Source organism: Pituophis catenifer, unplaced genomic scaffold (genome assembly GCF_029215685.1).
Source record: "Pituophis catenifer annectens isolate HBS135680 unplaced genomic scaffold, rPitCat1.0.hap2 SCAF_2, whole genome shotgun sequence".
NCBI classification, from domain to species: domain Eukaryota; kingdom Metazoa; phylum Chordata; class Lepidosauria; order Squamata; family Colubridae; genus Pituophis; species Pituophis catenifer.
Window position 1 is genome coordinate 268,159,294 of NW_027256882.1, and position 15,103 is coordinate 268,174,396.

At 38.1% G+C, this 15,103-nt stretch overlaps 1 protein-coding gene across 1 annotated transcript in view; it reads left to right on the plus strand.

The window, feature by feature from the left end:
• Positions 1 to 15,103, plus strand: part of PDE4D (phosphodiesterase 4D) — a 400,370-nt gene that overhangs the window by 334,889 nt on the left and 50,378 nt on the right. The window contains exon 6 of the mRNA XM_070938864.1: positions 2,880 to 2,992. Coding sequence (XP_070794965.1) covers positions 2,880 to 2,992 — 113 coding nt within the window. The remainder of the gene's footprint in view (positions 1 to 2,879; positions 2,993 to 15,103) is intronic.

Here is a 15,103-nt window from a genome sequence, read left to right on the forward strand (position 1 = left end):
CTCCACTTTGGATTTTTTGAATTTATTAGTTTTATTTCATCTTTATGTTGTTTGCGTTTTAATCATTTCATATATATATTTTCATACATGCCAAGTGTCATCATAACATAATGAACATAAGTTCAATAAATTAATACCTGGCTTAGGGTTAGTCCTGCCTGTTGCATTTCAGTCTTTCATTTCTCTGGTGACAGACTTAATAGACCAAAGGAGAGAATCAAACAGGTCTCTAAGAAAAAAAATGGAAAAGATGTTACCACTTAACTCACAAAACAAACTATGCCAGTAACACGTCAGTCACACGTCTTGCCTTAGGGATTTGGTTTAAAGTAAACATGCTGCAATATTTGAAAAAGTCTTTCCTGATGATTATTTGGCTAGACTGACACAATAGACTGAAATTATGCAAATACTCAGTGTAATGCCCAGTATGTATGATAAGCTAAGAAAAACATGGAGTAAATTTGTATGGTGTATGGTGCATTATAGTAGGCAAGAATTTGCAAACCAAAGAGATAAAAGACTTGAGTCCTAATCATTTTTCAGTTGGATGACCTTAGTTGTTTCTCCATACTGTGTGAATACAATTTCCATCACAGCAATGCTGAGGCCAAAAAAGATTACAGGAACTGGCCAGCCAGTTATGCACAAATCAGTCATGCTGATTTAGGAGAGACTGAATGATGTTCTTAACCCTCTCCTTTACTGAAGTCAACAATACCTTAAAAGCACTTATCTTTGGAGTGTATCCAAAGATGGTAAAATGCTTTCCTTATTTAATGCCCTGGACAGATCATTAGTAATGATAATAGTAGCAGCGGATAAAAAGCAGGGCATTGGAAGTTTTAAAAGCCAACATAGTGAGCTTGGTTCAGCTAAGGGCAGGAACTGACCAAAACGGGTAGAATAGTAATGGAGGCAGTTGGTCAATGCAGATTTATCTCTTAATTCTGACTGCTCTCAAAACGCAGAGCTGCTGTGCGCAGGCAATGCCTATAAATTAGAAATTCTGCTTTGTCCCTGGACTTTGAACAGCAAGGCCAAAATCCCATGGCTATGTGCTAGTCAGGAACAGAGGTAATTGCCAAAGGGGAACAAGGAATGTAAAGCTACTGGTTAGGGGGCTTATTCAGGCATACCAGCTGCCAAAGGTAGCCACCTGCCCTTTTACTGCTCTGTGGAAGCCACCAGTGGGTGAGAGAGAGAAAGACAAAGAAAAACCTGGTGTCATTTCACACCTGTGGCTCCCAGGCATCCCTAAAGTCCCGTAAAGTCGTCTTCTAAATCAGGGGTCTCCAACCTTGGCAACTTTAAGCCTGGCGGACTTCAACTCCCTGAATTCCCCAGCCAGCTTCGCTGGTTGGAGACCCCTGTTCTAAATAATCTCTCCCACGAATGCCTTGCAGACAATATTGCTTCGCTGGCTGGGGAATTCTGGGAGTTGAAATCCGCCAGGCTTAAAGTTGCCAAGGTTGGAGACCCCTGTTTTAAATAGTCTCTCTTCCACGAGTGCCTTGCAGAGAGTATTGCTACTACGAGCGCTCGGCTGTAGCTGTAACTCGATAGTGTTAGCCCTGGGGGTGGGGGGGAGAACGGTTTTCTATCTCAGGCATTAAAGCAATCTAAAGAAAAGGCGCGACAAGCCTCAATGCGCTCTTGAATGCGGCCAAGTCTCACGCCAAGCGCTAAAGCCGAGGGCCTGGGGCGTTGTTTACACGGGGCCCGGTGCCGAAACAAAGCGCAACGGCCCCGGTTCTAATTCTATCCGATCTCCAGGGTCCCGAGGCGGAGGGTCCTCCTTCCCGCGGTTTTCCCTCAGCTACGCGCAGGTGGTAGCCGTAGCTGGAGCTCTCCGCTCGTCCTGCAGAGCAGCGCCCAGCCTTAAACGCCGCCCTGGAGGAGGCGGAGTGGAGCAAGTCCCCAAACTCCTTGCCGAGTTTTCTTTTTCTCTCTCTCCCCCCCCCCCCACCCTTCCCTCTTTACAGCTGCACACACGCAACCCCCTCTTCGCCAAAACTCTCGGCGACGCCTGTTCAAAGGCTGAAAGCGCCACGGCGCTGTTCTCCTCCTCCCCTCTCAGTAGAAAACACCAAACAATAAGGAGGAGTTGGGGGTGGACGAAGAGCGAGCTGGTGTTTTAATTAAGATTCTCAGGGCAGGGGAAGGGAAAAAAAAAAGGTTTCTCTGCGAGGAAGGAAGGAAATCGGGAGGGTTGGAGGAACGGAGGCGCTTCCCTTGGAGCTGTTAGCCTCAAGAGTTTCAGCTTTGCCGCTGCCTCTGCTACGCAGAGAGAAGTTGAGCAAACAGGAAACGTGGTGGCTTGCACACACGGCAGCCGCGGCTCTGATTCATTGGGGCTTGAAGCTCGCCCGAAGGAGGACGGAGAGGAGGAGGAGGAGGAGGCTGCCTCCAGCCCCGGGGAGGAGAGCGGTTGGCCGGCTGCGTGTCGCCTAAAAGCCTCTTCCTTTGCCAGAGAGCACAGTCCCAGCTCGCCCGAGTGGCACGATTCTTGCCCGTCTCACGCGCTGCGTGAGAGTGGAGGGACTCGCGCTCCGAGAGAGAGAACCGGCCGCGCTTCTATTCCCTCTGAGCAGCGCCGCAGAGAGCGCTCGCCCGCCCGCCCGCCGGCCGAGTGTCGTTACTGGAGTTGATAAAAGAAAAGGCTGGAGCGACTTCTGTTTTTGCGTCATTCCCGCCGGAGACCAGAGCCCGCCTTTTCTCCTTCTTGCTCGGGCATAGCAATATGAAGGAGCAGAACTCATGTGTGGGCACCGGGCATCCCCCCATGGCTGGGTATGGCAGGATGGACCCGCTGGAGCTTGCTGTTAGCCCCGTGAAACGCTTGCGAACTGAGTACTCCTTTCCCTATCTCTTCGCAGAGGAGGCCTACCAAAAACTGGCCAGCGAGACCCTGGAGGAGCTGGACTGGTGCCTGGACCAGCTGGAAACCTTGCAGACCAGGCACTCCGTCAGTGAAATGGCCTCGAATAAGGTAGGAACCCCCCCCGTGTTTCCATCTATCGACCCCATCACATCCCATCCCGCCTCTTCAGTTCTTCTGTGCCTTGCTTTGTTTTCCCGGCCAAACCTGACGATTCAGAAGGAAAACGTACATCTATCTCAGCTTTGAGAAAAGCCGGCAGTTTTTGCGCAACAAGGTTTCTTGCTTAAATTGTGTGTGCAACAGAATAGCGTTGCTCCGGTATCGTGATCTCTTACCTGAGATAAGTTCATCAGATCTGGATAAGAAAAAGCTCCTTCCGTCTGCTATCCTGACAGCAATTGTTATCCACTTCTGCACCTTCCCCTGTAAAGGATGCGTAAAATTGGGCTGAAACTGATTTCTTACCTCCTGGTAACGTTTTATCATCCCATTTTATGCCTAGTTGCTTGGAAGCAAATTCAGTTGAAACTCCATAAAGAATTGATCCTAGGTAAGCACGTATCAGAATGCAAAACTTTGCAGCAATCCTAGTTGTATTAAACACTAGGATGTGACACTAGTTATGGATGAATTAGAGAGCAAACTTGAAAAGCAGTGCAAATTTTGAAACTGTCATTTTGTCCACGACAGTTTGTCCTGCAAAGTAAGAGAGAAAGAAGATCAGCTTGGGTGGGTGCTCAAAATAAATTTTACTAAAATCTATTAAATTTCGTATGCCATTTAAAGGTTGTGCAAAAATTCTTTTCTGTGTGCTGCCAATTTAAAAGCAAAAAAGACAAATGGCGTGTATGGTTTTGCAACCTTTATATATAAAAAGGCCATACATTTGCATTGTAAATGTCAGTGTAACTTAATAAGTAGAGGGGAGATGATCATACTTTTTGTAAATTCCCTGTAACAGAATAAAGCAAGAAAGGCCATGTGTCCACTGGACACACATTGGTATACATTGAACATACATGTCTTTTAGATAGATGACAGATGAAATAAGTTGTTTCTGTAGCTTTTGCACTTGGAAAGGCAACAGTAAATGTGCTGATTTGGAAGGAAAGAAGTTCCATTGATTTCCCTGGAGCTTAAGTTTAGGTGGTTTGTTTCTAATTTAAGATCTTAAAGATCTTAAAGATGTTAAAAATATAAATCAATTTACAACTTATGATGATGTTGAACCATCCCAGAGAGACTTTTCCCTGCATGTCCACTCAGTACTCAGAGTGCTAGAAAATACCCACTGCCACCTCTGTTTAGATGGCAACTTTCTGTTATATTAAAATGCTTTAGCATTTCAAGAGGTAGAGGATGTCACCTATTTTGCATTAATCTCCTGGTTGTGTTTTAGTTTATCTCTTTATGCCTGTTTGTCAGATCACATCTAATTAGAGGATCAAGCACTACTCTTTAATACTAAGAACGTAATGTAAATAGTCATGATAATTTCTCTCTGTACTTCTGGCCATTTAACTACTGGATTCTGTTAATTCTGTACCAAATTCTTGCATGGCAAACTTTCAGGTTGCTTTGATTCTGCATTTACTTAGATCAATTGTATGATAGCAATTTTTGATTTTTCAGACAATATACATTTTTTACTGAATCACCGCACTTTGGTTAATGTTCCTCTATAACACATATATTTCTGAGAAGGCACTTTTTTGCATTTATTACTTTACATTTTTAGGGAAATATTTATAATTTGCTTAAAAACAAAATTTATGAAGTGGTCTTGAATATCACTAATGTTCACATCTGAAAAACGATTTTTTGCAAGTAAAAATACAGTACAAATAGCACAACATTTTGTGTATGCACACTAAGTGCAAGAATATGTGAACAACTGGTCTAATTTTAATTGCCTCTGCCCTTTAGCCATTAGTAGTTGACTGTTTCTTATATTTGTGTTACATCTCTTATAATGTAATAAGCTTAATTAAGTACTTAAGGATAGTAAGTAGTTTTTTTTTTGTCGTATGTGGTAAGGTTGTTTCCTAAGCTTTTTTCAAGTTTTGCTAGCTTTAATTTTTTTGAAAATATTCTAGGAACAACAAAAAAAAATACCCTAAATATAATATAACAAACTTTTATGGACAGCAGACTACTTTAGCTAGATATTTTGCTTTTCCTTTAGTTGGTGGACTAAAATTTTTATCTATCATAATATTAGAGTGGCACTGGAATTATGATTGTAAATAATATTTGAAGACTCTTTAATGGTGCTAAGTAAAAGAAACATTCCATAAAGGATCCACTTTTCCCGTCCGCTTCATAAATAGCACCATCCAGCCAAGGTTTTCCATAAGAATACAATGAGCTGAGTTGCCATAGTCACTTTGAAGGTCAGATTGAATGATGCCATCCTTTACATCAGCAGTGAAAATTTACACTGCGGGCACACAATGGTTGGTTTTATCTTATCCTTAAAATAAGAATGTCTCTGTTTTAATTTCTTCGTTACTAATTAAATTCTGTGTGCCATCTACCCTAGTTAGCAGTCCTTTGTATACTAACTTTCAGCTATATTTTACTTTACGTTGTACTGACTTGTGTTTCAAGACTGTAGCCAAAAATGAGCTCAGGAAGCCTCTGCGCCAGTGCTGGTGACTGCAGGGTTTCTTTGACGTTGTACAATCCAAGTAGATGTTCTTGGGGATGAACACTAATTTTTAAAACTGTTTAAATATATATATATTTAAATAGATCTCCTTGTTCAAAGGTTTTTTGTTTTCTTTGTATACCAAAGAGTGCTGCCACAAAGTTTCTTTCCAAGATATATAGGGTAGATAAAGATGCTTGTTCCAAATAATCCTAAGTAGGCGTTTTGTGTTCCCAGGAACAATGCTGTACATGGTTTATTCACACTGTGTGACATAGTACATTGTCATAAATGCATACGTATTCACGCACATGTAAATCAGAAACTTTCAGATATCTTTTAATCATCAAAGTAACGAGTGCTTTTGAGTTGTAAAACAAAGCCATGTAAATGCAATTAACATCTAAGTAGCTAACTAGGGTTATTTTGATAAATCCTCCCTTCTGAAGAAATTATCTTCTAGCCTTAATTCTCAGTCTTGGCTGGTTTCATAAGTGGAGATTTAGTTGAGTGTTTGACTGGCTCTAGGGCAGAAAAGCTTGCATAGGGGAGAGGATTGCTGTAATCTATTGACGTCAGTTTATTAAGTATAAACCGGGTTTCCTTCCAGCCTTTTAACCTACTTGCAGAAATCACGAAATAGTAAATGGACAGACAGTGCATTACAACGCCTGTTTTCCCTTAGTTTTAACCCAGCTGAGTCTATCCAGCCGTGCCATAGTGTTGATGTAATTTATTGGGTAGGGACTGTCAGTATTTAGCAATTTGCATGCGTAATGCCCAGATGTACTGTAAAGTAATAGTACTAACGTATTAAGGGGACAATTGTCATGCATATCCATACATTCCTTCCTTTAACATTCAAAAACGATATGCCTATAAATAATATTCATACCTAACGATGAAGAATTGTGTTATAGTTGCAAGGAAGACATTGTATGTACAAGTAGTCCTCGACTTATGACCACAATTGAGCTCCAAATTTTTTGTTGCTAAGTGCGACAGTTGCTGAGTGAATTTTGCCCCATTTTATAGCCTTTCTTGCCACAGTTGTTAAGTGAATCACTGCAGTTGTCAAGTTAGTTACATAGTTTTTAACTGAGTTTGGCTTCCCCATTGACTTTGCTTGTCGGAATTTTGATCATGTGACAATGGGAGTGCTGCAATGGTCATAAGACATTTTTTTCAATGCTGTTGTAAATTTGAACGGTCACTAAACGAACTGTTGTAAATCGAGGATTACCTGTACTCCTAGAAACAATAAACATTCTATAAAGTTAGAACTTCTTTGACACTATGTTTTTTAAGCTTTATTAGTCCGCTTGGTATGTCTGATATTCCATAAAAGCAAGATTTAATTAGTGCAGTACACTGACTTTATATCAATTAAACAATCATGCTTAACCGTCTTTTTGATAATTTAACTATAAATGAGAAAAACCTTGCAAATTTATATGTTTATAAGCCTATAGGTAGTCCTCAAATTATGACCAATTTAGGATCGGAGTTTCTGTCACATGTCATTGTGGTTGTAACTTGAGTTGAACCCAACTTTACCATTTTTAGGCCTATCTGCAGCTATTAAGGAAACCCTGCAGTCATAAATGTGAACCAATTCTTCTGAATGGGCATTTTTTTTTGCATGGAAATGGGCAAAAAAGTTCACAAATTACAATCAAATTACTGTAGGACATTTCAACTGGTCACAAATGCAAGCCGGTTGCCAAGTGTCTGAATTGCAATCATGTGACCATGGGAATTGTGCAGTAGTCATAAGGCAACGACCAGAGTTATTTCAGCACCATTGTAACTTTGAACTTTTTGTTTAAAAAAAGTCCGTAAATCGAAGATGACCCATAACTTCACATTTGGCTTTTTCATAGCAGAACACACCTGTTGTATCACTTTAGTATATTAATAGACTAATATACAAATTTTTAGTATATCTGTCATTCTCAAGGCAGAAATATCTGTGGGGAAGGTGGGGGGAGGCTAAATGTCAGCTGCCTCCATCCTGTAGATCCTTGTGTCCCATAGTTATCTTTTCTCATCCAAACTGAAGTACTAACTATATATATACCCTAATAAAATCCTCCTTGCCACTGTATGCTGGCAATAAGATTACTTAACAGGATTGAAGAGATTCATATTCATTTCAAAAAGCAATACTCTGTTCAATACAATATTCAAGAAGTAATAGAGGAGAGATGGGGAAAGTTGTAGAGGAACTGGTAGACAACAACTTTTGATAATGTCATAGTCAGATCCATGTTTCAGGCATGTGAAAAGGAGTTCTTGTCCATATCTGCATTGACAAGAATCTGAGCTAGAGGCAATTTATATGAAAATATTCTTTCAGTAAGGGTTTCCTCCTCAAAGATTTTAACTACTGCTTTTTCATTGGAACGGAAAGGAAGTTAAAGAGATGTACATATGCTAGAGGAAGGAAAAGAAAGAATTCAACTCACATTCTCTCTGTTCCTCTACACATACACACACACACACACACACACACACACACACACACACGTTTAACTACTCAGGAAAAGACATAATAACTATTTGTACACTTGGGTTTTAATCTTGATTAGCTGTGTGTGTATGTCTTAGCATGTTGTGCAAAGCATTTGGTTATTTGTTATTAAAAATGTTGCACAGACTCAGAAACTGAGTTAATTCAACAATCACATTAAATATATTATACAGATCTATCCCCATGGTGTATCTGAACACTGCTAGGCTGAAATTGCAAATATATGTACAAAATGACATAGTGACCAATTTCCATGGACCAAGTAATGTTTGCACGTGCCATAAATTCAAGCAATTTCACAGATCATTTATTACAATCCTTAAACATTATGATATATTTTACCATTGTTATAATAGATTAAAGTGTTCCAATTAGAGAGGAAATATAATGTCACATATTATTAAAATAATTTACTTAATCTGATTTCTTATATAACAACCATTGCATAAAATAAAATCATGAAAAAATGTATTTATTGATTTAACAAATGTTGGCCCAGTGGCAAAGCAGATTGATGCTCTCTGTTGACCATTTAAAGTAAAAAAAAGTAATAATGGATCCCATAACATCTGCAGCTGATTATAAGACTATGCTCTTATATAATGTCTAGTAATGCAGTCACTCTTGCTTTGTTATTTGGTTACAAATTAATGGATTTGGGTTTTTTTGCCATTCTTGGGTGGAAAAGCCAACAATGATGAGATATATTTACCATTTTTTAAAAAAAGATATTTCTGAGTAATATAAATTGGACATTGCTGAGACATATCATTGATCCCTTCAGGCCAGGATTAGTAGCTCAGATTGGCGTGGATTTTTTTAATAATTCACAATTTAAGAATGCATTTTTCTTCAGTCTTTGATCCTAGAATATATTCTTCCCAGTTGATGTTCTTCAGAAGCATTATGCTTAGATTCTCAATTATAGGAGTTGACATCTGACAGAACATGAGGAACTTCTACCTGACTGAGCCAGTTATCTTGATTTTTTTCATCCAGATATTCAAATATCAAAGTGCTTTTGGGGATTTTGAATAACTTGCTTCTGTTTAACAGTTTGACTCTACCTTAATCATAAAAAATGGGATAGGAAATTTATTTCTTCATGAGGTTGGATTATACTTCTGGAACTGTTTCTGCCTCTTTTTGTGGCATATGATTTGGCTCATTGTTTATAGTACACTGTGTTGGTAGAGTTACCGGTAATTAAATATGGGTGGAATTAACTTGAATAAATGGAGCATGGTTAGATCCTCGCATGGACATTGCCTTAAGCTCTATAAAGTATCCATAGCTTGCAGGAAGGAATAGAGCAAAGTAGTAAAGACAAATATTTATTCATGTGTACACAAAAATTATATTTAACGTGTCTCCTACACACCTCCTCCCTTTTATGCTTTGGCATGAGATACAAGAATGTTGAGTCTTTGTTCTACAGTGCAGGAGAAGGAGTGTCTACTTGCTTTAGGTACTGCCGGAGTACACAACAGCCTTTTTCTCAGGTAACCATGGAGATGTATGTGGGTGGGATGGCTAGGTATCATTCTCCCTTATAGGAAGGATTTGTGGAAACAACAATAGAGTAGTAAAGAAACATGTTACAAACTTTTCCTGTGCAAGAGCTTATTTTATTTTGAGACACTTCCATACAATTGAACAATGATCCTGGCAAACAGATAGTTGCTGATGTTGAGGATCCATTACCACAGTAGTGCAATAGAGTTGATAGGGAGAAGAAAATCAGATAGTAATGACAGTAGCTTGCAGGGTGGATTTGATTTAAATCAAACTGATTTAAATCACAATTTAAATCACAATTTAAGTCACTAGTCAGTAAGGCTTGATTTAAATCATAGTTTTCTACATAAAGACTAATTCTTGCTGGTATAACTTTAATATGCAAGTAGATGAAGATTTTTAGAATAACAACTTTTCATCTTAGTTTTTTTATCCCCAGTTTAATAGGTTAATCATTCATATTTGGACAACTTTTCTGTTGTACTTAGGAAGGAGAAAAATAATCATTACCTTAATAATAACAATTTAAATAGATTTATTCAACTGAAACAATAACATTACAGCATATGTTATTTGCTTAAACAAACATCCATGTTTGTTAACTAATTTGGCTGAACAAAATATATATATTTTAAGAAACTTAGACTGTCAGCCCAGCCTACACATGAAAAACTTAAATACTGTCCTCTGTAGCTCACTCGTCATCTTCATCTTCTTCTTTGTTCATAATCTGGAAAAGAAAAACAAGCTTTCCTGCTTTATCGGGTCCCAAACGATTTCTCAATTTAGAATGAATGAGTCCAAAGGAAGAGAATATTCTTTCAACGCCTGCAGAAGAAGCTACTGCTGTTAAAAGTGAAATCATTACTTGAACAGTCTCTAAATCCAAGTGCTTAAGTGACTTCCACCAGTTCACTGGTGTGACTTTCTTTAAAATATCTTCAGCAAACATATATTTCTTGAATGGTTCCCCCTTAGCTTTGAAGTTTATTATAGTTGGCATTACAGATGGATGATTGCTGGATACCCATGTCATAGCTAACTCCGCTTCCCAAGCACTTAAGTTTTGACCCTGATACTGGATATTGACAATATTTGCCAAAAAATGAGCTGGAGACAGTATTTGTCCCATTCGTTTCATGTTATAACATTTTTGCTGTGAAGAAGAGGCATGTGATCTCTGCTGAGTCAAATTCGGTTTTGAGAACTGCAAAAGTAAACCAAGCATCTGTGATAATATCTTGTAGGCAGAGAAACTGCCCAATAATCTTACAAAAACCTCTGGAAGAACATGACATTGTGAATGGATTAATGGAATTTATTTACCAAAAAAATTAAACATATACATATACCTTATTCTACATAATTAAAAAACTAATCTTTATTTCATGATGGAATAACCTTTGGATGGTAATATATTTTCCTCAAAAAGCATTTTATTTTAAAAAAATCTGATTTAAATTAAAAAAATCCAATTTAAATAAAAAAAATCTGATTTTTTTGATTTTTTTAAAAAAATCATTGCTTTTTATCCACCCTGGTAGCTTGTGTATCAGAGCCCATTTGATTTGAGCTAGAACTGATTTGTAGGAATAGGAAGTGGGAACATTTGGCTCCCTGGAAATAAAAATCATCTTAATATCATTCAGTTGCAAGGATATTCCAATCATTCCTATAAGTAGTATCACAAGGAAGCTATACATAAATCTATGAATCAGTCATACATACAGTAAACCTTTTGGGGATTTTTGGCATCCCTATATGCAGTCATGAATTGCTTTTACAAGATAAAATCTCCAGGTCAAGCTTGATTCCTGATGACTTCCATGTAATTTCTTACAATTTTATTGGCAACAATACAAAAATTACTTGCTATTGTCTTCTTTCCTACTTTTTAAAGTTCTCACTGTAGCTTGGTTTATTATTGGCTTTTGCATATACATAATCATAAAAGCAAATCTGCTTTTCTGCCACTATTCTGCTGAGTTCACGTCCTTTTATCTCATCACAGCTTCCACATCCTCGAACAAAAAGCCACGTATCTTTTTTTCTATTTAGTCATATACTTGTCATAGTAGCAAAAATGCATTTCATAATTTTTTTGGTATTGGTGACTAAACTGGAAAAAAAAATGTTTCTTCTCATTTCTGCTCAACTTTGACTAATTAAGTACATACGTAATGAAGAAAATTCATGGAATATAATGTCCCAGTAGGGCTACAATCTTAACCACACTTGAAAGAACGGAAGCCCAATTTACACAGGAGGACTAAGTTCTAAGTAAAGAATTATTATCTTCATTGCAGTTGGAATTAAGAAGGGGCAAACCCTTTTGAATGAACAGGGTTTTTAATCATACCTCTGTCTTTAGTTAAAATAGCATTTTAGTCCATAAATCAAAGTCACGGGACATAATCTACTAAAATTTGTTAAAAGTAGGCATTCTGTGTTTGTTTCTAAGGATATTTGAGTACAATGACACATTCTATATAGAGCAGGGGTCTCCAACCTTGGGAACTTTAAGCCTGGAGGATTTCAACTCCCAGAATTCCAGCAAAACTGGCTGGGGAATTCGAGGAATTGAAGTCCTCCAGGCTTAAAGTTGCCAAGGTTGGAGACCCCTGATGTAGAGGAACAAGAATTTGGATCTGGTGCATGTATCCACCCTATAGGATTGGAAACTGACCCTAAAAAGATTACCACGATGCAAGCATGAGGGATAAATCAAGGAAACAACTTTTCTGAGTATTCACTTTCCTTACTTGTTTGCTGTTTTATTGTCAGTATTTATTCTCTCCTTAATCAACTCTAGTGTATAATATTTCATTTTTTCATCCTCGTATTTACTGAAAAGAATATTTTCCCCAAAATAATTGGTAATAAAATGGTAAGGTTCTTTCAAATTGGAAGATAGCCAATTGCAATGAAGAATATTAATGATTCAATTCTTTACTTAAAGTTAGTCCCACTAACTGGGATAATAAGAGAGTTGATACTTTTGAATTTTGGTGTTAGAGAAGATTTCTGAGGATACGATGGATAGCTAAGAAAACAAACATAGAACTTATCAATGCAAAATTCTCAGTTGAGGCAAAAATAACCAGATTCAAATTATCATATTTTAGTCACATTATTCAAATCCCTTGAGAATTATTCTGCACCTTTCTCAAATGTTGTTGTGATTGCATAGGTATGCTTAACTCTAGAGCAAGGCAAGGGTGTCAAACTTGATTTCATTGAGGGCCGCATCAGGGTTGCGTTTCACCTTGGGTGGCCGGGGGTGTGTGGCCAGATCATGTGACCTCAGGACATTGCAACCGTCATAATTATGAGTCAGTTGCCAAGCATCTGAATTTTGATCATGGGACCATGGGGATGCTGGAACGGTTGTAAGTATGAAAAATGGTCATAACTCCCTCTTTTCAGTACTGTTGTAACTTGGAACATGTCAGTTGAGGACTACCTGTATATTCTATGGATTTGAATGGGCTAACAATGCAGTCCTATAGGTCTTTATAGAAATAAATCCAGTTGAGCTCAGTGATATTTAGGATGTGCCTAGAATGGAATGGATAACTTCCTAAGTGCTATTGATTAAATACTTTCTGTAGGTGTTCTTTTTTCTTGTCCTTCATGGATTTTTTTTTTTAAATAAACCTGGTTGAAAAATACAGGAGAGTTATTGATAAAAAGCAGCGTCTGGGCCTCCTGCAAAATTCTGTTCATATTAAATGGCTTGCCTGCAAGCAGTCTTACAGTCAAGACAAGGATAGGATTGTAAGTTTAAGCACACAATGCAAATTTGTTTTCGTTTTTGTTTTAATAAAAATAATAAAACAAGGATATCAGGATTCAGATGCCTTATATCTGAAGCTAAATTTTTCTCCTTCTGTTAGTAATTAGGATAAAAGTGGAATCTGTTTCTCTGTACCCTCATCTTAAGTCTGGGAGTATTGTTGTATTTTTCTCTGAAGCGTTTATGTTTACAGGATTCAAATTTCCTTCGGTAGTAACCTCCAGTGTAGTGCAAAGAGTTCTCCTTGTGTAAATCACATTTGTTTCTGAAAAGTGGGTCCAAGTATGAGAAAGAAAGCTGCTTTTCTGAATTGTGATTTTCTGCTTTATTCTTATGATGGTGCTGACAGATCTGTGGATGTCTGCAAGCTAGCAACCTGATCAAAGTGAACATGGGCAGTGATGTAATAACCTCTGTTCCTCAAAGAATTTACATAGTTGGAGTTCTCTGGAAACTGGGAAAGCCGTTACTAGGGTTATCTTTAAATGTATAGTGACTGGGCCCAAATAATGTGAGTTAAATCATGTCTCATTCGAACAAGTGAAGTCATTTGGCAAGGTGGCTTGACTGAGTGGATGTTGCATTAGTTGGTTGACTTTGTTGGCGGATAAACACCCCGGCTTGACATACATAACTTCCTCTGGCTTATGTCTTCCTTATCCCTTGGGTACATTCCCAAGTCTTGCGGACTTGCAAGAGAAGCAAAACAGATTCTTGTGCTCCAAACAGAAGAAAAGCAATGCATGCCAAAGTTTAAAATCCAATATCCACCAAAGAATGAGTAATAACACTGTGCACCAAGCTGCTGTTCTAAGACTGGAATGACAGTAAGCGATGTTAAAATACATAGAGATCAATCTGCTTGGCTATTCATAACCGTCCTTTTACTAGCAGTATTTAAACTTTCCCTCAATACTAACAAAAGGCAACTCCTGGCAAAACCCCAGGCACTACTACTGCTCAACAATTCTTAAAATTGCCATTCTATGCAGAGTTGTAAAGAGCATGCTCAAATTCCTCAGCATCTCTCTCCTCTGCTGCATGCTGATCACTTCAGTGGCTGCTGCGGGCTCTCATTACTGACAAATCGCATGCCGTGCTGATGCAGGCACCATAATAGGAAGCACCTAGGCCTGTCATAAACAGGTCTGAGGGAAAAAAGTGCAGGTCTGACGTATGGCGTGGCCATAGCAACAAGAAGAGATGAGGTTGAGGTTTCCATTTTGGAGTATAGGCAGGCTAATATAGCTCTCTTTAAGGAGCAGAAAGTACCTGAAAAAAGCTGTGTTCATGTGTATATCAGCAAAAATTTGCTTGACTGAGACTGCTTCAGAAGCAACATATTTGAATGCAACTTTTAGGGGACATTTAAATTATTTGTTTGAACTGATTTCTTTTCCCTTCAGTTACAACATAAAGTTTTGTTGGAGAATGATAGTACAATTACTTCTACAAAATACTTTTATGACTAGTCAGAGCCTATATGTCTTTTGGAGGCTTAGTCATTAAAACAGAAAGGATATAAATTTTGAATAAGATGACTGTGAGCTCCTCTCAGCATGAAATATGGCCAAAGTTTTTTGCACCTGAATTTTGGATCCAGGTAAGATTCCATTTAATGTTTAATAATGAATGTTGTCCTGTCCTTTTTTCCTTTGATAGTTAAATTAGTAATTATTTTTTTTTAGCTTTGGAAAAAAAGTTGCTAAGGTATCGGGTTAA